Source organism: Grammomys surdaster, unplaced genomic scaffold (assembly GCF_004785775.1).
Source record: "Grammomys surdaster isolate TR1022 unplaced genomic scaffold, NIH_TR_1.0 126048, whole genome shotgun sequence".
NCBI classification, from domain to species: Eukaryota; Metazoa; Chordata; class Mammalia; order Rodentia; family Muridae; genus Grammomys; species Grammomys surdaster.
This window is the reverse complement of record NW_021620860.1, coordinates 1281245-1309136: the sequence shown is the minus strand read 5'-3', so window position 1 is coordinate 1309136 and position 27892 is coordinate 1281245. Positions and strand designations below refer to the sequence as shown.

The following is a 27892-nucleotide window of genomic DNA, read 5'->3' as shown; positions in this document are numbered from 1 at the left end:
CATATGTATGTATGTGTGTTGTGTCCATGTATGTGTATATGTGTGTGAGTATATGTGTGTTGTGTCCATGTATATGTATGTGTGTGTGTCCATGTGTATATAACCCCTGTGTGAAAAAGTAAAAATTACGATTTGATCAGACAATAGACAAATCGTCATTCTTAGCATCTGCCTGTTTCCCTCATTCTCTCTTTCAGGTGACCTCCCGGGACCCCTGTTTAATGCCCTGCTGGATGGGGCATATGTGTGTGTGTCCATGCATGTGTATGTGTGTGGTGTGTCTATGCATGTGTATGTGTGTGGTGTGTTTGTGTGTGTGTGTGTCTGTCTGTCTGTCTGTCTGTGGTGAGGTTTAGTGGAAGGAACGGGGATCTGTGGCAAACCTAGATTCAAATTGCGACTCTGTCACTATGATGCTGTAGTTCTGGTCTAGTTTGTGTTGCTGGAATTAGAACTCTGGGCTTTGTGCACGCTCTGCAAGCAGTTTACTGCTGTGCTGTACCTGCGTTATGACCTTGGAAGGATCAATTTCCTTCTTTGTAAAATAGAAGCAGTAACCCCAGTCACTGAAGTATACAGTAGGCACTCAGCTCCGTTACCATGGTGTTTGCTATTGTTTTCCTTTGCTTGGCTGCCACAGCTGGTGTTCCTTCCCCCTTGGAGATGGGGCAGCAGAGGGCTGCAGGGGGTAAACTGCCACAGAGGGTGGGCCTCTACACCCTGCTCTGCCATCCCTGTCCCCAGCTAGGCTGGACCTGGGATCTGGGCCTGGGGACAGCTGTGCACATAGCAGCTGAAACTCCCATGTTGGGGGAGGTCCCGGCAGCAGGGCGTTATTTTGGTCTTGGCTGCCACCCTAGCTCCCGTTTCTCTTGGGAGCCTTGTGTTGGGGGGTGGGAGGGCATGAGCAAGAAGACAGAGGGTGGGGTGCAAGTGGGTGCGGTATGGGGTGGGTAGGCCTGGCTTTCTCCCCTTCATCCAAGAGATGAGCCTTTGAGTTCTATTTCTGTTCCTTCCCACCCTCCTCCTTGCTTCCTCCGCTGTCTTCCTGGAGGGTGAGAAGACACTGTCAACTAGAAGGCATCGCTTGATGCCACTGAAGGCAGCCTTTGCCATGCAAGCCCTCCTCAAATCCGGAGGCAGGAAGATAGCTAGGATTTGGCTTTAGGCTCCTTGTAGCCAGGACAGCAGGACTCCTAAAGTCCGATCCCAGAACTGATCACTCACTGTACTATCTCTTGAATCTGCACCCAGTCACTTGAAGGCAAAGCCTTCAATAGGGAGTCTCAGCAGCTCAGGCACCTGTGAGCCTGTGTGTATGAAGACAACCTCCACTCACCGCCCCCCCCCCCCGCCCCAACCTCCCTGGCAAGACGCACAAGGTGATTCATCTTCTCACCCAGGCAGAAAAACAAGTTCAACTGGACACTTTAATCTCTCCCCTGCTGGCAGGCTGGTTGCCAGCTGCTACCTGGAGCCCCCTAGCTGAGGGGCAGCTTCTCCTATTTGAGGACTTAATGGGAGGAATGGCACATCAGCCTGAGGGTTAGGCAGGCTAGGAACGACAGTGCATCTGGGGACCCTTTTGGCTGATAGTTGGCACTGGACAGGTACACAGAGTAGTGTGTCCTCGTGGCAGGAGTTTCGTGGCATACCTTCTGCCAGCTGCTTCTGGAGTCTTGCCCCAAGAGGAGGGTGAGCGAGCCAGTGTAGGAACCTGAGGAGTGTCTCGCCCTGGTCAGGATCTGAGCCAGATCCCCTAACTGCTGTCCTAGGCATTTCTTCTCCGTATGGATGCTTTCCAAGGAGCTCTACAATGATGAGCAGGCCTCTGGCTGCCCCCATGTCCCAGCAATGACTCCAGTCAATCCTGTTTGCCCATGTTTTGGGTAGCACTGTGGGGGCAGTTTTCCTGATCAGGGAAGTTGCCATGTGGATGTGTCGGATTGGCAGGAGAATGCCCTGAGTTTGTGTGCGTGGGAGACACAGGGGTATCCAGAGGGGTCTGATTCATCATCGCCTCTCTTCGGGGATTTTTCACCCTCAGTTCTGGGACAAAGGGAGGCTTTCTTTGCCCGCTGAAACCCAGTATGGGTGGTAAGCCCCAAAGGGCTGACACATTAGAGCCCCTCTGGCTGCCCAAGGTGGCCCTGCTACAGAGGGCCTCTCTCTAGCCTGCCAACTCTTTCCCAAACAGGAGAGCATTCTGCTCTAGGCCCTGTGGATGCAGAGGTGTGGGAGGAAAGGCTGTCAGCCATTCTTTCTCCCTGTCTGAGGTGACCTGACTCCAGGGAGAGAGTGTGGAGGAGGTGACCAGATTAGAGCGGGTCACGGCCAGTGTCCTGACCCGAATCCTCCGTCCCTTCCATCAGTGTGTACTGGCACAGACATGAAGGTGCGACTTCCTGCCAGTCCTGAGACCCACCTGGACATGCTCCGTCACCTCTACCAGGGCTGTCAGGTGGTGCAGGGCAACCTGGAGCTTACCTACCTGCCTGCCAATGCCAGCCTCTCATTCCTGCAGGTAAGACCTGGTCCTGCCAAGCCTCCCGAGTCGAGATGTCTGAGGAAAGGGGAACCCCTTCTCTGTATTCTCTCTTGTGGTTCCTCAATCAGGAGTGCCTTTCTGGTAGCTACTTAAAAGCCAGTTGACTCCCTCTGCAGTGACTGGCCGTGGTCCAGCTGTCCTCAACACTATTACTTTAGGGCTGTAAGTTCCAGGCCCAGCCCGGCAGATGTGGTCTAGACCCTTAACTTCTCCAGGCCTCAGTTTCTCTGTATATTGGACTAGCAGACATCCTGGCCCACCATTGTGAAGAATGCTAGAGAATCTTTATGAGGGAGAGTTATTTGTAGGAGAGAGAGGAGTCTAGCCCGCTGGATTGTATCCACAGACCCTGGAGTAAAGCCGCAGGGAACAGACATGGGTCTGTTAAATCACAGATGCTATCTTGTACAGGCCTTGCTTTTCAAAGATGATACTGAGACCTGCAGAGAGGTGGGGGCACTGGCTTATCAGTCCTGATCAAACTGACAAGAATCTGGTGAGGCCAGTGAGGAACAGCCTAGGGCTCAGGGCTGCTCAGTGGTCAGTGGGGCCTTGCAGGACATAGCCTCAATCCTGGGCTACCCTTAGGCTTTACGGGGTGTGGGTGCTTCTCAATCCCCAGCGGCACCTCACAGTGCATCCCCTTCCCTTCCCGCCAGGACATCCAGGAAGTTCAGGGATACATGCTCATCGCTCACAATGGAGTGAAGCACGTTCCGCTGCAGAGGCTGCGCATTGTGAGAGGGACCCAGCTCTTTGAGGATAAGTATGCCCTGGCTGTGCTAGACAACCGAGATCCTTTGGACAACGTCACCACCGCCGCCCCAGGCAGAACCCCAGAAGGGCTGCGGGAGCTGCAGCTTCGAAGTCTCACAGGTGCATTTGCCGTCATTGTGAGCGTTTCCTGGTTCTTGGTTGCTGACTAAGTCCCTCTGGCTGTGGAGGGGCTCTGTGAGGATTAGAAGTATGGTTCCCTCAGGCTCCAGGCAAGCAGGCTGAGCCTCCTCATCTTCATCTCTGTGAAGATTAGAAAAAGAAGGTTGCGAAAGTGGCTCGGTGTCAGTGCTTGGTCAGCATGTGCATGGCCCTGGGTTTGATCCCCTCCTCTTCAGGAAGATGCAGCTTACATCAAGTCCATGATTTCACTACTAGAGATCAGGCTGTTTTTTCACTCCATCTTGGCCATGTCAGAGTGAACAACCTGTGGTATTGTATATGACAGCCCCGAGCTGACGGTGTCCCAATTAGGGTACCTGGTCCTTTACATGCTGGATCCCACAAGCTACAGACCTGGAAATCCGGCTACTAAGCCTTCAAGTGTCTTGTTTGTTTGTTTGGGTTTTTTGTTTGTTTGTTTTTGTTATGTTTATTTTGGTTTTGTGATTTAGAGACAGGATCACACTACCTAGTCCAGGCTGACCTTGATCCCAAAGCAGTCCTCCTGCCTCAGCTCCCTAGTGCTGGAATCCTGGGCATGTCACCACCAGCCTTCTTCATTCAGTGTTAGCCTCACTCCACAGAGGAGAAACCCAAGGCATGCAGAGATGCAATGACTTGTCCAAGGTCACACAGCCAGTCAGTGGTGGAGTGGGATTTCAGGCTTCAGGGACGTTTTTGTTATTCTTGTGTTGGGGATTGATCCTAGGTCTGGGGAAGGATGGGTGCTTGCTCTACCACTGAGCTATACCCCTGCCTCAGAACCTCTGTTTACCCCCACACAGTGAGCACAGAGTGAGGGGAAAGGCAAGCCGGGGGCTCCCAGTCACATGAACACCTCTGCCGCCCCATCCCCCTGTCCTAGTCCCCAGTTAATCCTGTGTGTGGCTGGCACTCACAGGGAAGGCAGGAGCCCCCGAGGGCAGTCAGGAGGGGGTTGACTATTTGCCTTTTCCACAGAGATCCTGAAGGGAGGAGTTTTGATCCGTGGGAACCCTCAGCTCTGCTTCCAGGACATGGTTTTATGGAAGGACGTCTTCCGCAAGAATAACCAGCTGGCTCCTGTCGATGTGGACACCAGTCGTTCCCGGACCTGTAAGCCATGTCTATGGGATAGCCCACCTGACTCAGCTACCCTCCCCCCCATTCCTGTCCTTGCTCGGGTCACAGGGTCACCTCCCTGCCTGTAGTCAGGACCTCCACCTTCTAAAGCCTCTTTCCTTTTTGGGTCCCCCCTTCCTGTGAATCTGCGGTTGGGTTCTGCTAACATGTTCCTCCTGCGAAGCCACCGTTTGCTTTTCCCTGCCTCCCTCAGCCCTCCTTTGCTGCCTTTCTCCTCTGGACTTCCCTCCCTCACTGCTTCTACCCGCTTTCCCTGCCTCCCTCCCTTACTGTCTCCCTTTGCTTCTGTCCACAGGTCCACCTTGTGCCCCAGCCTGCAAAGACAATCACTGTTGGGGTGAGAGTCCTGAAGACTGTCAGATCTGTGAGTCGGAGGGAGCCTTGGTGTCTGGGGGGTGGGGTCGGGGCAGGAGGATGGCTGGGAATAGCAGAGTGACTTACTTGGGAGATGTCTCCCAGAAGGCCATGGTGCTGAGGGTCTGGTGCCCAGGCCCTACCCAGCCCTCATCCTGTCCTTTCACCAACAGTGACTGGCACCATCTGTACCAGTGGCTGTGCCCGGTGCAAGGGCCGGTTGCCCACTGACTGCTGCCATGAACAGTGTGCTGCAGGCTGCACGGGCCCCAAGCATTCTGACTGCCTGGTATGTGCTTCTTGCTCCTGTGCTCCCTGGGCCAGTCCTCCAGGACGCAAGGGGTGGGCATCTTTCCTGGCCCTGCCCTGATGCCATTGGCGCACAGGTGGAAACATCACAGTGACCACCAGCGGCCTGTCTCTGCCAGGCCTGCCTCCACTTCAACCATAGCGGTATCTGTGAGCTGCACTGCCCAGCCCTTGTCACCTACAACACTGACACTTTCGAGTCCATGCCCAACCCTGAGGGGCGCTACACCTTTGGTGCCAGCTGTGTGACCACCTGCCCCTGTGAGTACTGGGAGGAAACACGTCCTTTTGGTGCCTGGGTCGGGGAAGGTGGCTTGCATAAAAGGGAGCATGTCGCAAGTGTCCTGTGCCCCTTGGAGGGCTGGCCGTGACTCTCAAGTCTGGGTGACTTATCCTTTTCCTTTTCTCTCTTTAAAGTACGGAACGCTTCACAAATTTGCGCATCATCCCTGTGCAGGGGCCGTGCTAATCTTCTCTGCATTGTACCCATTTTAGTGTGTGTGCTGCCGAAACCAGCACCTTAATTTTTAAAAAAATTATTTTATTTATATTTATTTTATGTGCATGCATGTTTTGGCTGCGTGTATGTTTGTGCATGTATGTTTGGTCAGAAGAGAGGGGATTAGATTCCTTGGAACTGGAGTTACAGGTGGCTGTGAGCCCCCAGGTGGAGGCTGAGAACCGAACCTGAGTCCTCTGCAAGAGCCATCTCTCCAGCTCTTGTCGTTTTCTTGTTTTGTTTTAGGCTGGGTCTCTCTGTGTAGTCCTGCTGTCCTAGAACTTGCTGTATATAGCAGGCTGGGCTCAAATTCATAGAGAACCTCCTGTCTCCGCCTCCCAAATGCCCCACCTCACCTATCTCCCCCAATCCCAGACTGTAAAGTTAGGATCTCGAGTCACTTAGCCTGGCTTGCCTTGAACTTACCACAGAGCCAAGAAGGACACTGAACCTCCGGTCCTCCTGCCTTGCCCCTCCCCGGGGCTGCGATTACAGGTGCATGCCACCACTCCGAGGTTTTTATCTCATTCTGTTTAAGAGCTGCATAACAGGAGGCAACAAGAGAGCCCAGACTTACCGCTGGGCCTCAGTTTCTTCACCTGTAAATTAGGGGCACTATTTGTCCCATCCTAATAATTGTGTAACGTCTGAATGAGTTAATATTTGTGAATCTTTGAGAACAATGTCTAGTCTGTACTAAATGTGTCTTGTTCCTCTGTCTGCATAGAGTATGGCTTTGTGTGGCAGTAACCCTAAGCGCTGTGGACACTTAGGGTCTGGACTTGAACCTGGGCACCCTCTTTTCCTTCCTCTTATGGAGGTGGAATGGGGCCTTTAGGGTCTGGCTACACTTCTCTTTGGTCAGGGTGAGAGCACAAAGTGTGTGGGGGGGTTGTTTGGTTCAAGTCCTGGTTCCTGGGTGGCACAAACCTGTCACCCTGACACTTGGAAAGTAGAGGTGGTGGGCTTAGGGGTCCAAAGTCATCCTCAGCTTCATAGTGAGGACTCCTTTAAAAAAATCCAGTTCTGTTACTTAGTAGCACAGTGATGGGTGTGATTTGTATAACTCCGTGCCCTGATTTCCCTTTTTGCAAAATGCAAATAACAGTGTTGTCCGAATAGGAGGGTAGTGAGGGGCAAACGATTGTCCTGAGTTCAGATGGGCAGAAAGGGCCTTCCAGGATCGGTGGGTAGGTAGTGTTCTTAGAACAGGGCATCGTAGCCTTGATCATGGTTGGCTGGGCGGAGGCTAGGGCACATGAATGTGTATTCCCAAATCTCTACAGACAACTACCTCTCTACGGAAGTGGGATCCTGCACTCTGGTCTGTCCCCCAAATAACCAGGAGGTCACAGCTGAGGATGGAACCCAGCGGTGTGAGAAATGCAGCAAGCCTTGTGCTCGAGGTACCCATCCCATTCCAAGACCAGCTGCAGCCCCAACTGCCATCCCAGCCTGGTCCACCCAACTTGTGCTTAGCCGACTCCTGCTGTCATTGCCTACCCTGCCCCTCTCCAAATCAGTCTCCTGAGTTTCTCTTGTCAACATAGGGAAGAGGCTTATCACGTCACGCGGGGACAACAGACAGGTCTCTGATATGTCATGTGGTTCTGAGGTGGCCCCTTTCCCCACCCTTTCCTTCAGTGTGCTATGGTCTGGGCATGGAGCATCTTCGAGGGGCAAGGGCCATCACCAGTGACAACATCCAGGAGTTTGCTGGCTGCAAGAAGATCTTTGGGAGCCTGGCATTTTTGCCAGAGAGCTTTGATGGGTAAGGGTACAGAGTGGCCTGAGGTGCTGTCAGGGAGGATCCAGAGTTTGAGGCCAGGAATCCACAGGAGGCAGATGGGAGGCTAGAGGGAGCCAGGAACATGGAGTGGGAGGTTACTTGTATAAACCTCATTGCATCCATAGGCAGGGGTATAATGTGGTGATCAAACCATCTGGAGTGGGACATCGTTAAAGTTGTGTGTGTTCCTCCAGGCCTTCTGTATATTGGTGGACACAGAGTGACAGCTTTGACTAGGGGAGGTAGTTCATGGAAACTGCCATGTACCCCTTGCTTTGGGGAACTGCACATGACGGTTTTTGTTGGGGTGCCTCTTTTTTTTTTTAAATTATTTCATTGGTGTTTTACCTACATGTATGTCAGTGTGAAGGTGTCAGAAGCCCTGGGACTGGAGTTAGAGATAGTCGTGAGCTGCCATGTGGATGCTGGGAATTGAACCTGGGTCCTATGGAAGAGATGCCAATTCTTTTATCTGTGAGCCATCTCTTCAGACCTCAAGCTGGCTAATTCTTACAATAGCTGAAGAACTGGAGGCAGTAAAAACAGGCAACAGAACCCAGACTTGGATTTGAAACCTACCTCTCAGTTTGTCTGTCTGTCTGTCTCTGTCTATCTGACTGTTATTCTCTCTCTTTTTCTGTATCTGTGTCTGTGTGTCTGTCTATCTGACAGTTATTCTCTCTGTATCTGTGTCTATGTGTCTGTCTGTCTATCTGACTATTATTCTCTCTGTATCTGTGTCTCTGTCTGTCTATCTGTTATTCTCTCTTTCTGTGTCTGTGTGTGCATGTGTCTGTGTTCAAAGGACAGTTTTAGCTGTGACTCCTCAGGAGCCATCCACCTTGTTTTTCAAAATAAGGTCCCTCTCTGGCCTGGAGCTCACTAAAACAGGCTACAGTGCCGACCAGGGGACCCCAGGAATTGTTTTGTCTTTACCTCTCCAGTGCTGGGATGATTACAAGCTCAGTATCACACATGGGCTGCTGCTCCTGCTTTCTCCTGCTCTTTCCTGCTTTCTCCTCTTCCTCCTCCTTTTCCTCCTCCTCCTCCTCTTCTTCCTCCTCTTCCTTCTTCCTTTTCTTCTTCCTCCTTCTTCCTTCTCCTCCTTCCTCTTCCTCCTTCTCTTCCTCCTCCTTCTCTTCCTCACCCTTCTTTTCCTTCCCCTCTTCCTCTTCTTCCTCCTCTTCCTCCTCTTCTTCCTCTTCCTCTTCTTCCTCCTCCTTCTCCTCCTCTTACTTCTGACATGGTTTCTCTGTGTAGCCCTGGCTGTCCCAGAACTCACTCTGAAGACCAGGCTGGCCTCTAAATCAGAGATCTTCTGCCTGCCTCTATAATCACAGCTTCTGTAGGTGCTGTGATTGCAGTAGTATGCCCAGCTAACATGGGCTTTTTTATGTGGTTCCTCTCTGGCTATTGAACTCAGGTCCCCAGGCTTGCTTGGGAGAGCCCTGCTGCTTAGCCTCATTGCCTTCTCCTCTCCTTTCTGTACCTCATGTGTAAAGTGGGGACCGTCATGGCTCTATGCTCAAGGTGGTTATAAAGTCTGATATAAAGTTAATATTTAGAAAAGTTAAAGTTAATGCTTAGAACAGCGCTTGACAGATGCTGAGCGCCCCCTGTGTTTGTATTTTAGCATCTGTAGAAATCAGGGTTTTCTGTATCACTGATGGATACTAGGTCATTTTCAAATGTCTTTCCTACAAACAGTTTGGCCTGTCCATGCCTCTGGCAACTGAAGCCAGTGTCTATGCAGGATATACCACAAATAAGACTTCTAGATCAAAGGACACAAATATTGCTCTGCTAGACTTTGACCCTATGCTTTGAGTCTTGGGATGGGAAAAGCCAACCTTAACAGGCTTTAAGTGAAGGCATCTGTGGGGGAGGGGGAGTTGTTTGCCAAGGCCTTCTGGGGCTCCTGCCCTACTGACTCCTCCTGATCCCTCTAGGAACCCCTCCTCCGGCCTTGCCCCACTGAAGCCCGAGCAGCTCCAAGTGTTCGAAACCCTGGAGGAGATCACAGGTGGGCTGTCTATCTGTCCTCCTCCACGGGAGCTAGGAGTTCCGGACCTTTCCACATACCCAGCCCCATTCTCTGCCTGCAGGTTATTTATACATTTCAGCATGGCCAGAGAGCCTCCATGATCTCAGTGTCTTCCAGAACCTTCGGGTCATTCGGGGACGGATTCTCCATGAGTAAGTGGGAGGGGAGGGCACCTAGGAAGCCTGGCTACATACCCATGTGGCCCCTTGGTGGCCAGAAATGGGCCTAGAGTAGGCACCTTCTCGCGACTGGAAACCCCATCTCCACAGTGGAGCCTACTCATTGACACTGCACGGCCTGAGCATCCACTGGCTGGGGCTGCGCTCACTGCGGGAGCTGGGCAGCGGACTGGCTCTCATTCACCGCAACGCCCACCTCTGCTTTGTGCACACTGTACCTTGGGACCAGCTCTTCCGGAACCCTCACCAGGCCCTGCTCCACAGTGGGAACCGGCCGGAAGAGGAATGTGGTAAGACAGAAAGCCCAGCACTGAGGGTCGGTATAGAGGAGTCTCAGCAGTCTCCGCCAGCCGCAGCCTCCTGCTGCCTGTGCAAGCCTCCTGCCCTCATGCCCTGTTGTTGTTGTTGTTGTTGTTTGGAGACAGGATCTCACTATGTAGCCCTGGCTGTCCTGGAACTCACTCTCTGTAGACCAGGTTGGCCCAAACTCACAGAGATCCTCCTCCTGTCTCTGCCTCTCTCTCTCTCTCTCTCTCTCTCTCTCTCTCTCTCTCTCTCTGACTCTCTCTCTCTCTCTCTTTTGTGGTTTTTTGAGACAGGGTTCCTCTGTGTAGCCCTGGCTGTCCTGGAACTCACTCTGTAGACCAGGCTGGCCTCAAACTCAGAAATCCGCCTGCCTCTGCCTCCCGAGTGCTGGGATTAAAGGCATGAGCCATCATGCCTAGATAGAGGCCTGTTCTTCACTTGCCTATGGATGGCTTAGCCTTGAGCATGGCTTCCAGCTGTGTCCTTGCGTGCTGCCAGGCATCCACTCCTTCCCTATTTCTTGAATCTGCTTGTCCCGACCGATCCCTAACCCTTCAGCCCAGAGCCATGCTCATAGCCTTTTTCCTTAAACCTGAGCCTCTCCAAACACTTCCGTCTGTCTGCTGCTTTTCTCCTTGCTGCAGGTCTCGAGGGCTTGGTCTGTAACTCACTCTGTGCCCATGGGCATTGCTGGGGGCCAGGGCCCACCCAGTGTGTCAACTGCAGTCAGTTCCTCCGGGGCCAGGAGTGTGTGGAGGAGTGCCGAGTATGGAAGGGGTATGACTTGCAGAGGAGTGGGTGGCTGGAGGGGTACTCGAGGCACCCCCCCCCCCCCCGGCACACACCAGCCCCTTACTACACCCACCTCTCTCACAGGCTCCCCAGGGAGTATGTGAGTGACAAGCACTGTCTGCCATGCCACCCGGAGTGTCAGCCTCAAAACAGCTCAGAGACCTGCTTTGGATCGGTGAGGTGCTGGTGGGCTCAGGACTGAGGGATGGGGCCAGGTGAGGAACCAGCAGGTAATATTCCCAGAGAAGACTTCCACTCAGGCCTGGAGAGCAGGAGCAGGGAAGGTCAGGGAGGCTGGGATTGGAGACTGGGGATTGCTCACATTGTGCTGTGGACTCTGAGCTACCCCTTCTTGCTATTGACACTGGAGCCCTTTCAGGCTGGGACAAGGTTCCAAGGTGGCCTGTGTCCTTGGCTGTGGCTAATGCGAAGGACCAAATGCAGGCCCTGTTTCCAGCCTCAGTTTTCTATAAGGTGAATGTTGCAATAGTCCCTCACTGGTTGGGGTGTGGTGAGAACAGAATTAAATAGGATTTGGCACAGTGCCCTAGCATGGACTAAAACCTTTGTACATAATGGCTGTCACTTGTCACACCTTAGGGAATGCACGTCCCTCTCTGGGTGCCTCCACTTCCTTGTAAAGAGCAGGGATGTTTACTCCAGGAACAGGGAGGCAGTGCGTGTGATTTGGAGACACGGCCCGATCCTCCTGCTGTAGGAATGGCACCGCTACACCCTCACAAACCCTTCCTCTCTATCCAGGAGGCTGATCAGTGCGCAGCCTGTGCCCACTACAAGGACTCATCCTCCTGTGTGGGTCGCTGCCCCAGTGGTGTGAAGCCAGACCTCTCCTACATGCCCATCTGGAAGTACCCGGATGAGGAGGGCATATGCCAGCCATGCCCCATCAACTGCACCCACTCGTGAGTGGAGGGAGTGGAGTCTTTTCTGTAGGAAGGAGGACCTCCGTGATGGGAGCCCCTTTCGAGCTCTAGTCGTGAGAAGGGCATAACTCTGCTTTCACTTACACTGAGGTGTAATTTTTATATCTCTCTTCTAATTACAAAAAATAACACATTAGGGGCTGGAGAGGTGGTTCGGTGGTCAAGAGCACTCGCAACTCTTTCAGAGGGCTGGAACTCAGTTCCTAACACACACTTCAGGAGACTTGTGATCGCCTGTTAACTAACTTCAGGAGATCTGATGTCTTTTCTGGCCTCTACAAGTGTATACACACACACACACACACTCAGACACATACATGTAAATAAAGTTAAAAATAACACATTAGGGGCTGGTGAGACGGCTCAGTGAGTAGAGGCACTTACTCAAAAGCCTAGTGATTTCAGCTAAATCCCTAGGATCCACATGGTGGAAGGAGACAACCAACTCCCAGAGGTTGTCCTCTGACCTTCACGCCGTGTCGTGGCACATGTGTGCCTTCCAAGAGTACACACACACGCAAATAAATCAGTGTAACTAGAAAAAATCTGTATAATAGTGCATTAAAAATTGTAAACTACACATAAGATATAAAATAATACTGCTGGCAGTTCTACTGTGAATACTTTGAACGTTTCCCCAGCCCCCTAGTGCTGGAGTTTGTGTATATACATGTGTGGAGGTCAGAGGACAATCTGAAGGAGCCAGCTCTCCCCTTCCACCATATGGGTTCCAGGGATTAAATGCAGTTGTCAGCTTATTGAATGCAGTTGTCAGGTTTGGTGGCAAGTACCTTTACCTGCTGAACCATCTTGCCAACTACCAACATGACTGTTTCTTTCTTTTAGGGGTGTGTGTGTGTTTATTTATCACAGGAATTTCTTTTTTTTTTTTTTTTTTTTTTTTTGGTTTTTCGAAACAGGGTTTCTCTGTGTAGCCCTGGCTGTCCTGGAACTCACTCTGTAGACCAGGCTGGCCTTGAACTCAGAAATCCGCCTGCCTCTGCCTCCCGAGTGCTGGGATTAAAGGCGTGCGCCACCACCGCCCGGCTGAGGAATTTCTATTGCTGTGATAAACACCACAATCAACAGTAACTTGGGAGGGAGAAAGGGTTTATTTAACTTTCTTTTTTTTAATGATTTATTTAGTTTATGTAAGTACACCATTTCTCTCTTCAGACATACCAGAAGAGGGCATCAGACCCCATTGCAGATGGTTGTGAACCACTATGTGGTTGCTGGGAATTGAACTCAGGACCTCTGGAGGAGCAGCCAGTGTTCTTAACCGCTGAGCCATCTCTCCAGCCTGTGTTTATTTAACTTATACCTCCACATCACAGTCCGATCCAGGAAAGTTGGGGCAGGAGCTCAAGATAGAAATCTGGAGGCAGGAGCTGATGCAGGGGACACGGAGGAACTCTGCCTACTGGCTTGCACGGCTTGCTCAGCCTACCTTCTTACATTGATGCATTTGATCACCAGCTCAAGTGCTCACCGGGACCTATGCCTTCCCATAGCAATCATCAATCAAGAAAATGCACCACGGGTTTGCTCACAGGCCAGAATGGTGCAAGCATTTTCTCAGTTGAGGTTCCCTCTTCCCAAATGGTAATAGCTGATGTCAAGCTGACATAGAAGTCGTCAGTGCAGACCATTGTGCCTGCGTGGAGATCTGTCTGATGCCTTGTGTAGGGCAGAAGAGGCAATCGGATCCCTTGAACCTGGAGATACAGAGGGGTGTGAACTGATATGTGGGTGCTGGGTTATCAAACCTAGGTCCTCTGGAAGAGCGGCCAGTGCTCTCAGCTCCTAGCCATCTCTCCAGTCCTTTCCTCTCTTCCTCTCTCTCCCTCTCCCTCTTTCTCTCCCCGTCTCCTCTTCTTTCCAGATAGAGTTTATCTATATGCCCTGACTGTCCTGGAACTAGCACTGTAGTGCAGGTTAGCCTTGAACTCAGAGATCTGCCTGCCTCTGCCACCGAGCGCTGGGACTAAAGGTGTGTGCCACCACCGCCCAGCCCGCCCTCATTTCCTACTATAATACAACTCTTCCCTTTCTGCATCCTTTCCCACAAGTGCATGCATCTCCATGTACCCCTCGGCAAACGTCTCCTACTGGCCCTATTTGAGGGATATTGCTCTTACTTGCCTATTTATTTATTTTATCCTGACCACAGTTTTCCCTCCCTCCCTCCTCTCCTCCCAGTCTCCCCAACCCCCAATCCATTCCTCTCCCATTTCCCCTCAGAAAAGGGCCGGCCTCCCATGGATATTGATCAGGCACGGCATATCAAGTTGCAGTAAGACTAGGCACCTCCTCTTCTAGTAAGGCCTGATTTTTTTTTTAAACAGTTCATTGCTGTTCAGCTCCACACACAAAGGGGCATCTGTGTGCATGCCTTCTTGCGACCTGGTGTTGGCATGGTAGTACCAACTGTTGATGCAGAACTGTTGATGTTTTATTGCTTGGTTGGTGGAGATAGATGCCAGGACCTTGTACACCCTTTCCCACTAAGCTACGGCCCAGCCCTTGCGTGTTTAACAGCTCTTGTCAGACTCTTCTCAGGTGTACCATATACCCTAGGCCTCTTTCATGGAGGGAATAGCTGACCTTCCCGCTGTAACCGTGCCCTGCTTCCTGCCCAGCACAGGAAGTTACAGGAAGTTGCAGGGGAGGTGGGTTCCCAGCCTGAGGAGGGAATTTTCTTGTGGACTGGTACAGAGCAAATTGGTGACCTGGAGCCCAGTTTCTGCTTGTCACATGGGAATAATCCTGCCACATCTGTCCCTGGAGGCTGTTTCCATGTTTGATGATGGCACTCTCTCTTCTGCAGCTGTGTGGACCTGGATGAGCGAGGCTGCCCAGCAGAGCAGAGAGCCAGGTGGGCTTGAGCCCCAGAGGTACCCCTGTAGTCCCCGACTCCTTCATTGTCCTTGGTGGTCAGTAATGAAGAGAGAGATTACCCAGAATGCTGCGCATTGCCTCTCTCCTTAGCCCATTCTTTCTCTATTGATTTTGCTTCAACAGTGGATACAGATCTATTCAGGATGCTGTGGGGGTAAGGGATGCTGGGAAATGTAGTTCCCTAGGGACATAGGCCAGGTTCAAGCTCCTAGAACTGCAGAGTGCAGTGGCAGCGTGCAGAGCCTCAGAGTATTCCAGCTGGGCAGCTAGAAGCTTCCAGGATGGGGTGTTGTGCTTTCTTTGCACTTGGGTAGAGAGTGAAGCATATCTAGGGTGTCCAAGAGCTCTCTGCTGTGTGCTGTGAGCCATACAAGTGCAGAAGAGGTATATATAAACTGAAGCCGTGAGGTCCAGATCTGGAGGGCAGGGTTGGGTTTTTGACCCCTGGGGCCACAGGACTCTGGTTTGCCAAAGGAGGGCTTTAGAAAGGAGAAAAGCAGTCTAGGGTATATTGTAAAGAGCTGCTATTTGCCTGTAAGACAAGCATTAGATGCTGGCTGTAACGACAGGCCTCATGCAGAGCAAGATGGGCGTTAAGGGGGCAAGGATGAGAAGATATGTTCTGCCTGGACATGGTGGCAGACACCTGTCGTCCCAGCACTTGGGAGACTGAGGCACATGGATTGTGAGTACAAAGCCAGCCTGGGCTTTATTGTGAGGTAGCCTCAAAACTAAGTATACCAACAAATAACGGTCTGATGAATATCAGGGACCCTGTGTGTGCCCCAAGAGGAGTTGAACTATAGCTGACTACATCATGGAGAAATAAGGATCCTGGGAACTTAGGGGCGACAGCTGCAAGGCACAGAAAACCATGGCTCCTTGAAGAATGCTTTGCTAATACCCGAGAGTCTTGGGGTACATATTACTGAACTCCACTTCATGTATGGTAGAAGCCCCTGGGGGTGGGCTGCACAGGGCTGATTAACAAGGTCTTTGGTAGTTTCTCCCGTGAGGTTTCTGAGCCAAGAAACATTCCTGTCCCTTCCTGGGGTCTCTTAAAGCTTTCTCCTCAAACTAGTCCCCAATCTCTGATTCTGGCTTTGTTTCCAGCCCGGTGACATTCATCATTGCAACTGTGGTAGGCGTCCTGTTGTTCCTGATCATAGTGGTGGTCGTTGGAATCCTCATCAAACGAAGGCGACAAAAGATCCGGAAGTATACAATGCGCAGGCTGCTGCAGGAAACTGAGGTGAGGCGTGGTGAGGGCCTCCTCGTGCCCCCCTGGATTTGCAGCTTGCTCGGTCGGCACTCACCCCACCACCCTCTCGGTCCAGCTAGTGGAGCCGCTGACGCCCAGTGGAGCCATGCCCAACCAGGCTCAGATGCGCATCCTGAAGGAGACAGAGTTAAGGAAGGTGAAGGTGCTTGGATCAGGAGCTTTTGGCACTGTCTACAAGGTCAGCAGGGACCAGGTTCTGGCATGGGTGGACCTAGGGGAGGGGCATGGGCCAAGCTGGAGGCTGAGGAAGGCTACTCCTCAATGGCTTGCTGGGGACCAGCTAGATCCAGAGCACAGGCCTGAATCAAGTCCTTTTCTGTTTGCTCAGGGCATCTGGATCCCAGATGGGGAGAACGTGAAAATCCCTGTGGCCATCAAGGTGTTGAGGGAAAACACATCTCCTAAAGCTAACAAAGAAATCCTAGATGTAAGCCCCTCCCCCACTTGGGATTGTGAGGAACCCCTCTTTCACTCTTTCCCTTGGGATTATGAGGAGCCTCCTCTTTACCTTCTCCCTTGGGAATGTGAGGAGCCCCTAGGTGCGATCTGGGCTGCTTTTTCTTCACTGGGGTCTGAGATGGATGCTCCTAAACCTTGACTCTTAATCTTCCTAGTCCAGAAGCCCTGGCTGTAGCTGGGAAGGGATGGATGAGGGTCTCTGAGAGAGTGGGTGGGAGTAGGTGGTTTCTTGTGTCCCCGTTCCCTTGTCTGCAGGAAGCGTATGTGATGGCTGGTGTGGGCTCTCCATATGTGTCCCGCCTCCTGGGCATCTGCCTGACATCCACAGTGCAGCTGGTGACACAGCTTATGCCCTATGGCTGCCTTCTGGATCATGTCCGAGAACACCGAGGTCGCCTAGGCTCCCAGGACCTGCTCAACTGGTGTGTTCAGATTGCCAAGGTATGTGCTTTGGGGGTTGCTGGCTCTGCAGATCCTTTGGGTGCAAATCTCTGCCTTCATTTGGGGCCGGGATGAGGTAGGAGTGTCCTTAAAGTGAGATTCAGACTCACATTCCACACTGGCGCCCTCTGTCCAGGGGATGAGCTACCTGGAGGATGTGCGGCTTGTACACAGGGACCTAGCTGCCCGGAACGTGTTAGTTAAGAGTCCCAACCACGTCAAGATCACAGACTTCGGGCTGGCACGGCTGCTGGACATTGACGAGACAGAATACCACGCAGATGGGGGCAAGGTTGGAGGAGGAAGAGGTGGGGTGGGCTGGATTGGTATCTGGCCTTTGGGAGAACTTGAAGAAGGGTCACTTCCCCACCATACCCAGTCAGGACTTCTTGCTCTGCATTCCCAGGTGCCCATCAAGTGGATGGCATTGGAATCTATTCTTAGACGCCGGTTCACCCATCAGAGTGATGTGTGGAGCTACGGTGTGTGGAGGCCCTGGAGGGCTGGATGAGTAGCCATGGTGGGGTGGATACAGGCAGAAGAATGAGTGTAGGGATGGAGGGAAGAGGAGGAAGGTTGTTATGTCTGCCTTGTGTGGTCTTGTGGCCACCTGGGGAGTGAGGAGACTGGGTAGACCTTACCTCTTGGCACAACCCCTCCCTTGGCACACCTAGACTTCCTCTGTTCCCTGACCCTTGATGCCTGTCTGTCTTAGGTGTGACTGTGTGGGAGCTGATGACTTTTGGGGCCAAACCTTACGATGGGATCCCAGCTCGGGAGATCCCTGATTTGCTGGAGAAGGGAGAACGCCTACCTCAGCCTCCAATCTGCACCATAGACGTCTACATGATTATGGTCAAATGTGCGTGACAGGGCTGGAAGCTCCTGTGCGTGGGCACTTACAAGCTGGGGGATAAAAGACTGGGATGCAAATGTGCTTGTGTCCTTGAGGGAGCCTCAAAGGTGCTTTACCTGTTCACAGTGGAAGTCCTGTAAGAGGACAGCTGTTGAGAGGAGAGAGGCCAGTTTAAAGATGGGGGGGACCCTAGAAATGCTCCAGGGTTCTGCCTCAAGACCCTGGAGTCCAGCTGTGCTCTGCCATGTGAGGACTTGCAGCCTAGCCAGGGATGTCTAGGCCAGGCTGGTCCTCAGACTAGCCCTGGGACAAGGATGCTCAACTTTCTCCTGCCCTAGGTTGGATGATTGACTCTGAGTGTCGCCCGAGATTCCGGGAGTTGGTATCAGAATTCTCCCGTATGGCGAGGGACCCTCAGCGATTTGTGGTCATCCAGGTACTAGGCCTTCGCACACCATTCTTACTTTGACAGCATCCTCCCTCCGGCAGAGATAGCCCCTGCCTCTAGCCTAAGCTTGGTGAACCTTTCCAGGGAACTAAACACCAGGCTTGGAGGGCTGTCACCTTGTGTCTCCTTCCTTTCTAGAACGAAGACTTGGGCCCATCCAGCCCCATGGACAGTACCTTCTACCGTTCACTGCTGGAAGATGATGACATGGGTGACCTGGTAGATGCTGAAGAATATCTGGTACCCCAGCAGGGATTCTTCTCCCCAGACCCTGCCCCAGGCACCGGGAGCACAGCCCACCGCAGACACCGCAGCTCCTCGACCAGGGTCAGTGCCCATCTCGGAATAGGGGCGGCCCTGCCCTTTGAGTTCCCCCACCTTCACCTTTCCTGAAGATTCCACTACCATGGCTGCTTTCCAACCCTTGGGACCCCACTCTCTCCATCACCGCTCCCACCCACTGTGACCTGTGTTTCTCTCCTGGGACCCTGTTGTTCTCCTCCTAGACCTTTGAGCAACTCCTATCATGACTCTCTCTCACTCAGAGTGGAGGTGGTGAGCTGACACTGGGCCTGGAGCCCTCGGAGGACGAGCCCCCCAGATCTCCACTGGCTCCCTCAGAAGGGGCTGGCTCCGATGTGTTTGAGGGTGACCTGGCAGTGGGGGTAACCAAAGGGCTGCAGAACCTCTCTCCACATGACCTCAGCCCTCTACAGCGGTACAGCGAGGATCCTACGTTACCTCTGCCCCCCGACACTGATGGCTACGTTGCTCCCCTGGCCTGCAGCCCCCAACCCGGTATGGAACCCAGGCCTGAGAGATTGGGAGGAGAGGGGAGTTGAGAACCCTCAGGCCACACTCACTGAGGGGCAGGCATATCTTGGACTCTTTCCCTAACAACTTCTCTTCTCTCCTCAGAGTATGTGAACCAGCCAGAGGTTAGGCCTCAGCCTCCCTTGACCCCAGAGGGTCCTCTGTCTCCTGCCCGCCCTGCTGGTGCTACTCTAGAAAGACCCAAGACTCTCTCTCCTGGGAAGAATGGAGTTGTCAAAGACGTTTTTGCTTTTGGGGGTGCTGTGGAGAATCCTGAATACTTAGCACCCAGAGAAGGGACTGCCTCCCAGCCCCACCCTTCTTCTGCCTTCAGCCCAGCCTTTGACAACCTCTATTATTGGGACCAGAACTCCTCGGAGCAAGGGCCTCCACCAAGTACCTTTGAGGGGACCCCCACTGCAGAGAACCCTGAGTACCTAGGTCTGGATGTACCAGTATGAGAACACGCCTGCAGACGTCCTGTGCCTTCAGGGTGGGCAAGGCCCGACTTGTGGTCTCCATCGCCACAGAGCAGGGAGAGGGTCCTCTGGCCACATTACAGCCAGGGCAGCCAGCTATGCCAGGAACCTGTCCTACAGAACCTTCCTTGCTGCTTGAATCCTGAGTGGTTAAGAGGGCCCCGCCTGGCTGGAAGACAGCTCACTGGACAGCCGCAGTGGATTACAGACCTTGACCTGACAGACTATAGGGCCCACTGGGTATCATGGCCATGGCTCCTTAGCTGGCCTGGCTCTCTTGGTTCTGACTCTTGGTTCTGAGGACTGAGGGAAGCTCAGCCCGGAAGGAAAGAGGCCCCAAGGGAATATCCTGGGACTAGGACATCCCACTAGGACTGAGACCTGTGCATCCCAAGAAGGGGGCAGCACTTGCATTCAGACTGGTCTTTGTACAGAGTGTATTTTGTTCTGTTTTTACTTTTGTTTTCTTTTTTTTTTTTTAATGATGAAATAAGGACCCAGTGGGAGAATGGGTGTTCTGTGGAAGTTAGCGAGTGGTATCCCTCTTTCTCCATTTGCAATGAGATTTATAAAATAGCTGGGCCCCAGCCTATGTCTGGGAGTGGTCCCGGGCCAGACCGTATCGCTCACCTGACACACATCTCCTCCTGGAATTAGTGTGTAGAGATCTTCCAAAAGTTTGAGACGGTTCGGCTTTGGGGTTGAGGGACTGGGAGGTTAGGATTCCTTTCTGAAGGTCCTTTGGCAACAGCATCATGCTCCACTGGACACTCATTCCAAGGCCATCCCCAGAATGAGGTTCTTTCCTCCCAGAGGGAGAGTGGAGCTTGAGGAGAGCTCTGTCATGTGACTCATTTTTCTTGCCTTAGAGAGAAAGAAGTGTCTGTCCAGGGAAACCCCACCCACTAGGTGTTAACAGGGCCAGACTGACCTGTGCACTCCCCCATAGGCTGGACATAAACACGCACCAGTTGACACAAATGTCTGTAGTTACTTTTTATTGCCAAGAGCCTACACTGCTCAGGACTCAGGGAAAATAAGTTATAGCCACTGTGGCATCTGAAAGGTATTGCCACGCTGGGAAGAGGACCAAACTGTAGAGGGCACAGATCCTGGGAAAGGGATGTGAGGAGGCGGTGGAAATGTCCATGGAGAACATCTTTTCTTCTTTAGACCACAGGAATGTCTAGGTCCCTCCTTGTGCCCAAAGAGGCAAAGTGAGGTTGGGGTCTTTGCTACCCGGGACTAAGAGAGGGGCTAACAGTAGAGCAAGTTCCCAGCGTAACTGCAAAGAAACGAAGATTTAAACCCCAGAACCAAGCTTCCAAGAATCGTTTTTAGTCACAGGATTACACAGGGAGGCCGGCTGTTGGTGATCTTTTCTAAGGGTTCTCCATTGCTTGCTCTTCGGATGGCTTCCATGAGCTAGAAGACAGAGACATGGGCGAGTGTGGCGCGTGGGAGAGGAGGGTGTGTCCGGTCTCATCCACCTTTCGATGTGCATTAAAATACTCACGTCTTTCTCATAAGGAAAACCCCCATTCTCCAGCTTGGAGAACACCAGCTGTCCATTGATCTCAATCTCGAAGGCCCCTAGTAGGAAATAAACGCAAGAATGAGCTAAGAACAGGCAGAAATTCAGGGAGGTCCTTGGCACTACTGAGACTCCAGGCAAGGCTGTTTGTGGTCTCTGCAGACATGTTCAAGATCCGGTTTTGAGATCCGATCCTTAAGCCATTCAGCCCAAGAACCTAGGGAGTCCTCACCCGTGTGTCTTTCTATTACGCCGTTAAGAGTTCCTTCACTCCAAACCCACAGTAGGCTTTTTTGACACTGCTAGGGGCTTTATATACAGCGGCCAATGTCAGCTCTGGAAGGTAGGAGAGCTAGAGTTTATAACATGGACTGACTCAGCAGGTGCTCTGCGGACCTCACCTGTTCCCCCGAGTCGCGACTCAATTTCGATGCCCGGATACTCCTCCTTCACAGCGCTCGCCAGCTCCAGGTAGGTCGCCTCAAAGCCGCAGGGTTTACTAGGGAGAAGAGACGTGGGGTGAGCAGGGATTCCGGGGGTGGGGCCTCCCGTGGACCCACCCCCATCTTGCCGGCGAGCACAAGAGGCTCTTTTTTAACCCGAGTGGCTCACCAGTACTCCACCACGATGTGGACTCCACTGCCTGCTTCCACCTCCCCGGGAGGGGGCACTACGGACACCTGCCCCGGCTCCCCACTCATTGCTGCCCGCTCCGCTGCAGGGCTGCTTCCGGGTGTGACGCTACGCCAAAGTCACGTGGGAGGCGTGGCCGGACCTCGCATTGCGTCTGGGCGCCCTCTGCCGTCAACTGGTACTGCTACATCTTGATCCACCAGGAGAGCGAGTATCCTGGACCAGCACAGATCTGGGTCAGGAGAGCATCCAGTGCTCAATGGACGTTACGGATTTGCTTACTGACGAACTGCCTGTGATTGCAAAGCTATTTTCCATTTACAAAAGACAAAGAAAATGGGCCAAGCGGCTGAGGTAGCTGATGGTTTGTGATTGTTGCTATTTCCCGCTAGCATAAACCACACCATAGTTACATCCCAAGTTCTTTGTTTTTTTAAACTTTTAAGAATATTTTACTTACATGTATATGTGTGTAAGTGTGAATTTGTTCAAGCAAGGGCATCTTTCAAAACTTATTGCATTTACTTATTAATCTGTGGATGAGTGTGTATTGGAGGTGGAGGCCGTTCCACAGCACGCTTTTCAAGGTCAGAGTACAGCAACTTTTAGCGTTTGGTCTCCTCCATCTATCATGTGGGTCCCAGGGATTGAACTCGGAGTGTCAGGCTCTGTCTCAAAGGTCTGTCTCTTACAGATTAAGTGACTTAATCTCAGCCCAATACTCTTTTTGATTCTGAAGTGCCACTTTATGCACACAAATCCAGCCTCTTGCTATAGGGCTAGTATCATTGAATCCAATTTGTAATTCTGGAAATGGACGCAGCTTGGGTCCTCCTGCCTCTTCCTTCCCTGGAGCACCACTGCAGTATCTTAACAAGTCTCCCATTCTGGTGTCCCTTGAAACTGTTCATTGTTTGCTCAGTTTGTGTTTGCTGAGTTCTGTCGTCATTCCATCCAGTTAGTTATAGGAGATTTCCATCGATCTAGTAAGGTCTTTCCTGTTTGCTTGCAGTCCATCCAGCCTTCAACTCTAGCCCCAAGCAATCGTTCATCTGCTCTCTATAAACTTTTCTAGGCATTTCACATAAAGACTCTTGCATCATGTGACATTTGCTCTGGTGTATGAGAGCAAGCCTCCATCCAGTGGTGTGTACCCAGAGTTCCTTTGTATTGGTGAATACTATTTTATTCTGTTGTATAGATAAAGCACAGATTGTTTATCTATTGACATTAATCTGGGTTTCTTTGGGTTTTGTCTGTTTTGAGTAACGTTGCTATAAATGTCTCTGTATGGATGTGTGTTGCCTTTCTCTTAGGTTTCTTGGAGTCGAATTTAAAATATTGGGCTGCCTGGCAAATTTATATTTAACTGTTTATGAATTGCCTAACTGCTTGTTTTTTTTCTAAGCAGCTGTATCATTTTACACCACCAACACCAACACAGTACACAAGGATTTGTTCTTCATAGCCACCACAAATATTGGTTGCCTGTCTCTTTGTTGCTAGTTATTCTATTAGGTAATACTATTGGCCGTATTTTCAAGTAGTCATATTTTTATTCTTCTTTCTTGTTTTTTTTTTTGTTTGATTTTTGGGTTTTTTGTTTGTTTTTGAAGGGTTTTGGGCTGTTCTGGAACTCACTCCGTGAACTAGGCTGGCCTTGAATTCAAAGATCCTCCTGGCTCTGCCTCTAGGGTGCTGGGATTAAAAGCAAGTGTACCACTGCCTGGCCAATTTTGTTTTGTTCTTGAGGTATACCTCTGGCTGTCCTGAAACTCACCGTGTAAACCAGCCTGGCCTGGAACTCACAGAGATCCACCTGCCTCTGTCTCCTGAGTGCTGGGATTAAAGGTTTGCACCACTACGCCTATCTCCATCTCATAGCTCAGGCTTTTGGGGGTTACTTTCCCATCACTGGTATCTAAGAGTTCTTTATATATCCTACATACAATATCTCAAATGAAATAGGTATTTGCAATTATTTTCTCTTGGTATTTGCAGCACATACACACTAAATGATACAAGCAACTAACATTCTTTTTCTTTAAAAAAAATCCTTTGCAAGTCAGCAGTGGAGACACATGCCTTTAATCCCCACACTGGGGAAGCAGAGGCTGGCAGATCTCTGAGTTCCAGGCCAGCCTGGTCTACAGAGCCAGTCCCAGGACAGCCAGGGCTACACAGAGAAACCCTGTCTGGAAACATCACAATCTTCTGCCCAGCCCAAGGCTACAAATTTTCTTTCATTGTTATTTATTGAACTCTTTTTGATTTTTTTTTTTTTTTTTTTTTGGTTTTTCGAGACAGGGTTTCTCTGTGTAGCCCTGGCTGTCCTGGAACTCACTCTGTAGACCAGGCTGGCCTCGAACTCAGAAATCCGCCTGCCTCTGCCTCCCAAGTGCTGGGATTAAAGGCGTGTGCCACCATCGCCCGGCTTCTTTTTGATGTTTTGATCTTATCTCTTCAGCTCTGATATTTAGGTTTATGATCTATTTTTTCTTGTTTGTTTTGTTTTTGTTTTTGAAACAGTATCTCCATACATAGCCTGGCTGTCCTGGAACTCACTATGTAGACCAGGTTGGCCTTGAACTCATATAGATCCTCTTGTTTCTGCCTCCTGAGTGCTGGAACTAAAGGCACATGCCACCACCACCCGACTATGATCTATTTTTTAATGATTATTTTTATTTATGTGTATGTCTATATTTGTACATGTGCATGCAGGTGCCTGTGAAGGCCAGAAGAGGGTGTTAGATTCCCCTGGAGCTGGGGTTACAGGCAGCTGTGAACCTCTGGATGTTTTTTTTTTGTTGTTGTTGTTGTTTTTAGATTTTATTTATTTATTTTATATACATGATGAGTACACTGTAGCTATCTTCAGACACATCAGAAGAGGGCATTGGATCCCATTACAGATGGTTGTGAGCCACCATGTGGTTGCTGGGAATTGAACTCAGGACCTCTGGAAGAGCAGCCAGTGCTCTTAACCACTGAGCCATCTCTCCAGCCCTCGAACCTCTGGATGTTAAGTGATGAGAGCTGAACTTGGGTCCTCTGAAGAACAGTAAGTGCTTTAACCACTGAGCAATCTCAACAGCCCCTTAAGACCTATTTAGAATTATTTTTGGGCATCATGGGAAGTAAAGAGCTAAATTACTCTTTTAGTATGTAAGTATTAAATTGTGATGGTGCCATTAATTAAAATATCTCGTATCAGGTGTTGCGGCACATGTCTGTAGCCTCAGTGACTTGGGAGACCCAGCAAGAGGATTGACTGACTTCAAGAACATTCTGGGCAAAATAGCAAAGCACTATCTCGAAGATCTTCTCCGTCCATTAAATAGGCTTTGCAACTTTGTCAAGAAGCTACCAACTCCAATCATGGTGACAGACACCTTCATTTCCAGCACTCGGGACAGAGGCAGGGTGGTATCTGTGAGCTTGAGACCAGCCTGGTCTACAAAGAGAGTTCCAGGCCAGTCAGAGTTATGTGGTGAGATCCTGTCTTAAGATTAAAAAAAAGAAGAAGAAAAAGAAAAGAAAAAAAACACTGCTAAAAGCATAAAGATTTACTTTTGGACTCTCAGTGCTTTCATGGATCTGTATACAGATGGTACCTTGAGGTTCTGACTTTACAGTAGTGTATATCCGGAAGGGATTCAACAGAAACTGGAATTTGATGCTATGTAGTTTAGATATCAATGTGGATTTTCCAATTAAGGTATTTTTAAAATTAAAGCCAGTATTCATTCTGAGTGTATGCTTGGGTGTGGATACACCAATACCACGGTGCTCCCATGGAGGTCAGATGTCAACTGTGGTAGTCTGTTCTCTCCTCAGTGTGGCTCCTGAGAGCTGAGGTCGTCAGGCTTGCAGCAAGCCAAGCCATCTCCTAGGCTTCTTCAAACAGAGGTGTTTTACGACGGCACAGGTCTGGAACCCTAGCAGAGGCAGGAAGATGGCCACAAATACAGGAACAGCCTCAGTTAAATAGGAAGTTTGAGTCTAGCAGGGGTTACATGTCAAGACGCCAAGATGTCATTTTGGAAAGCCAACAATGAGCCAGAGAAATGGCTCAGTAGTTAAGAGCACTTGCTGCTCTAGCAGAGGACCTAGGTTCAGTTCCTAGCACCCATATAGTGGCTCACAACCATCTCTAACTCCGGCCTCAGGAGTTCTGACGTCCTCTTCTGGCCTCCTTGGGCATCAGGCAAGAATGTGCTATACTCAAATATATGTAGGCAAACACAAACACATAAATAAAAATAAATAAATCTTTAAAACAAAACTAAGTCCAAAACGTGAAACAACAAAAACTAGGCTTTGTTTATCTGTTTGCTTGTTCATTTATTTATTTTGTTTTGTCTTTTGAGACAAGATTTCTTTGTGTAGCCTTATCTATCCTGGAACTTGCTCTGTAGACCAGGTTGGCCTTGAACGCATAGAGATCTGCCTGCCTCAGCCTCTGGACTGCTGGGATTAAAGGCATGCACCATCACTACCTGGCCAAAAACTAGGTTTGTTTTCTTTTTTTTTTTTCTTTTTTTTTTTTTCTTTCTTTCTTTCTTTTTTTTTTGTGTTTTTTTGAGACAGGGTTTCTCTGTGTAGCCCTGGCTGTCCTAGAACTCACTCTGTAGACCAGGCTGGCCTCGAACTCAGAAATCTGCCTGCCTCTGCCTCCCAAGTGCTGGGATTAAAGGCGTGCGCCACCACCGCCCGGCTCTTATTTTTTTTCTTTTAGATTTACTTTTATTTACTTTTGTTCATTTTATGTATTTACTTTATGTATGACTACTTGGCTGCATGTACACATGCGTGCCAGAAGAGGACATCAGATCTTCTTATAGATGGTTGTGAGCAGCTATGTGGTTGCTGGGAATTGAACTCAGAAGGACCTCTGGAAGAGCAGCCAGTGTTCTTAAGTACTGGGCCATCTCTCCAGCCCCCCAAGCTAAGTTTTATCCAGATGTAATAGCATCTTAAGACAAGGAGCATCAGTAAACCGGTTCCTTCTCATGTGCCTTTCACTTTAACTTTTTTTGGTTGGAGATGTTCTTGCAATGGCATACTTCAGGCTGGCCTTGAACTTTTAACTCTCCTCAGTACTGGGATTACACATTCAGCTTGTGGTGACTTTTATCTTAAATTTAAATTAACTGATACATATTTAAAATTCACCCTTGGTGGGCAAGAAAGCTGAGTGGTTAAAGGCATTCGCCGCCAAGCTTGATGTCATGAGTTTTGATTCCCAGAATCCACCAAGCAACACTTCCTTATGGATCTTTTGGTGAGTCCTGACACATACCCTAATACATCTACCCCATAAGGCCCCAGACAGAACAGTTTCCAAGCCCCTACAAGCCCCTGTCCCCTACTGTTAGCCCCTTCTGTCTCCTCCCCAGGACCTCAGATCTGCTCTGCACCTTCCCTGTCCTTGAGTCCTCATTCTAGATCAGTGTTTCTCAAGCTGTGGATCTCGACCCTCTTGGGTGAGGGGTCTGTGTCGAATGAGCCTTTTACAGAGGTTGCCTAAGACCACTGGAAAACATATCTTTACATTATGATTCACGACAGTAGCAAAGTAACAGTTATGAAATAGCCACAAAAATAATTTTATGGTTAGGGGCCACCACAACATGAGGAACTGTATTAAAGGGTCCCAGCATTAGGAAGGGTGATGGAATCCTGGGGCTGGAGAGAGATGGCTCTGGGGGCTGAGAACACCTGGTGCTCTTCTGGAGGACCAAACTGCCGTAACTCCAGCTGTGGAAGACCTGGTAAGTTCCTCTGCAGGAACCTATACACATCACACACACACGCACACACACACACACACACACACACACAGAGAGAGAGAGAGAGAGAGAGAGAGAGAGAGAGAGAGAGAGAGAGAGAGAGAGAGAGAGAGAATAGCACTCAGCCCCTCTTGAGTCTGGCTTTCCTCCAGCCCAGCCTTCTACACAGTGATCTTTCAGAGTGCAGCCCCCGGCCTGTGGTTCTCGCAGGGTCTGGCTTCTGCCCACCACTCCTGCCAGTCTGGACAAACAGGATGGATGGCTCTCAAACCTGGTTTGCAAAACAGTCACCTGAGGGCTTGTCAATACCTCACATTCCTGGGGCTCTGCCTCAGCGCTGGAGCTGGAGACTCTGGTAGTTGAGGAGGGGTGCACAGATCTGCCCTTTCCATAGCAGCATAAGAGGCTCGGAGACTGTGTGTGTCCCAT

The 27892-nt window shown here is 50.6% G+C and overlaps 2 protein-coding genes and 1 non-coding gene across 3 annotated transcripts in view; 1 reads left to right on the top strand and 2 right to left on the bottom strand.

Moving 5' to 3' along the window:
- Erbb2 (erb-b2 receptor tyrosine kinase 2) overlaps nt 1-20077 on the top strand; it is a 25022-nt gene extending 4945 nt beyond the window's left edge. Inside the window, exons 2-27 of the mRNA XM_028755202.1 lie at nt 2373-2524; nt 3208-3424; nt 4445-4579; nt 4902-4970; nt 5134-5249; nt 5389-5530; nt 7055-7174; nt 7413-7539; nt 9507-9580; nt 9663-9753; nt 9871-10070; nt 10731-10863; nt 10963-11053; nt 11641-11801; nt 14653-14700; nt 15837-15975; nt 16061-16183; nt 16334-16432; nt 16720-16905; nt 17042-17197; nt 17312-17387; nt 17621-17767; nt 18100-18197; nt 18348-18536; nt 18755-19007; nt 19128-20077. Coding sequence (XP_028611035.1) covers nt 2373-2524; nt 3208-3424; nt 4445-4579; nt 4902-4970; nt 5134-5249; nt 5389-5530; nt 7055-7174; nt 7413-7539; nt 9507-9580; nt 9663-9753; nt 9871-10070; nt 10731-10863; nt 10963-11053; nt 11641-11801; nt 14653-14700; nt 15837-15975; nt 16061-16183; nt 16334-16432; nt 16720-16905; nt 17042-17197; nt 17312-17387; nt 17621-17767; nt 18100-18197; nt 18348-18536; nt 18755-19007; nt 19128-19483 — 3698 coding nt within the window. The 3' untranslated portion in view covers nt 19484-20077. The remainder of the gene's footprint in view (nt 1-2372; nt 2525-3207; nt 3425-4444; nt 4580-4901; nt 4971-5133; nt 5250-5388; nt 5531-7054; nt 7175-7412; nt 7540-9506; nt 9581-9662; nt 9754-9870; nt 10071-10730; nt 10864-10962; nt 11054-11640; nt 11802-14652; nt 14701-15836; nt 15976-16060; nt 16184-16333; nt 16433-16719; nt 16906-17041; nt 17198-17311; nt 17388-17620; nt 17768-18099; nt 18198-18347; nt 18537-18754; nt 19008-19127) is intronic.
- LOC114610590 lies at nt 5682-5788 on the bottom strand. Its single transcript, XR_003709705.1, has one exon. It is a non-coding gene; the product is annotated as a U6 spliceosomal RNA (small nuclear RNA).
- Nucleotides 20078-20482: 405 nt separating the features above from the next.
- On the bottom strand, nt 20483-21784 carry Mien1 (migration and invasion enhancer 1). The gene is made up of 4 exons (XM_028755201.1): nt 21648-21784; nt 21437-21534; nt 21018-21094; nt 20483-20926 (listed from the first exon to the last, which is right to left on the bottom strand). Exons 1-4 carry the CDS (start codon nt 21734-21736, stop codon nt 20843-20845), a joined length of 348 nt encoding a protein of 115 aa, XP_028611034.1. The 5' UTR covers nt 21737-21784; the 3' UTR covers nt 20483-20842.
- Between the last annotated feature and the right edge of the window lie 6108 nt (nt 21785-27892).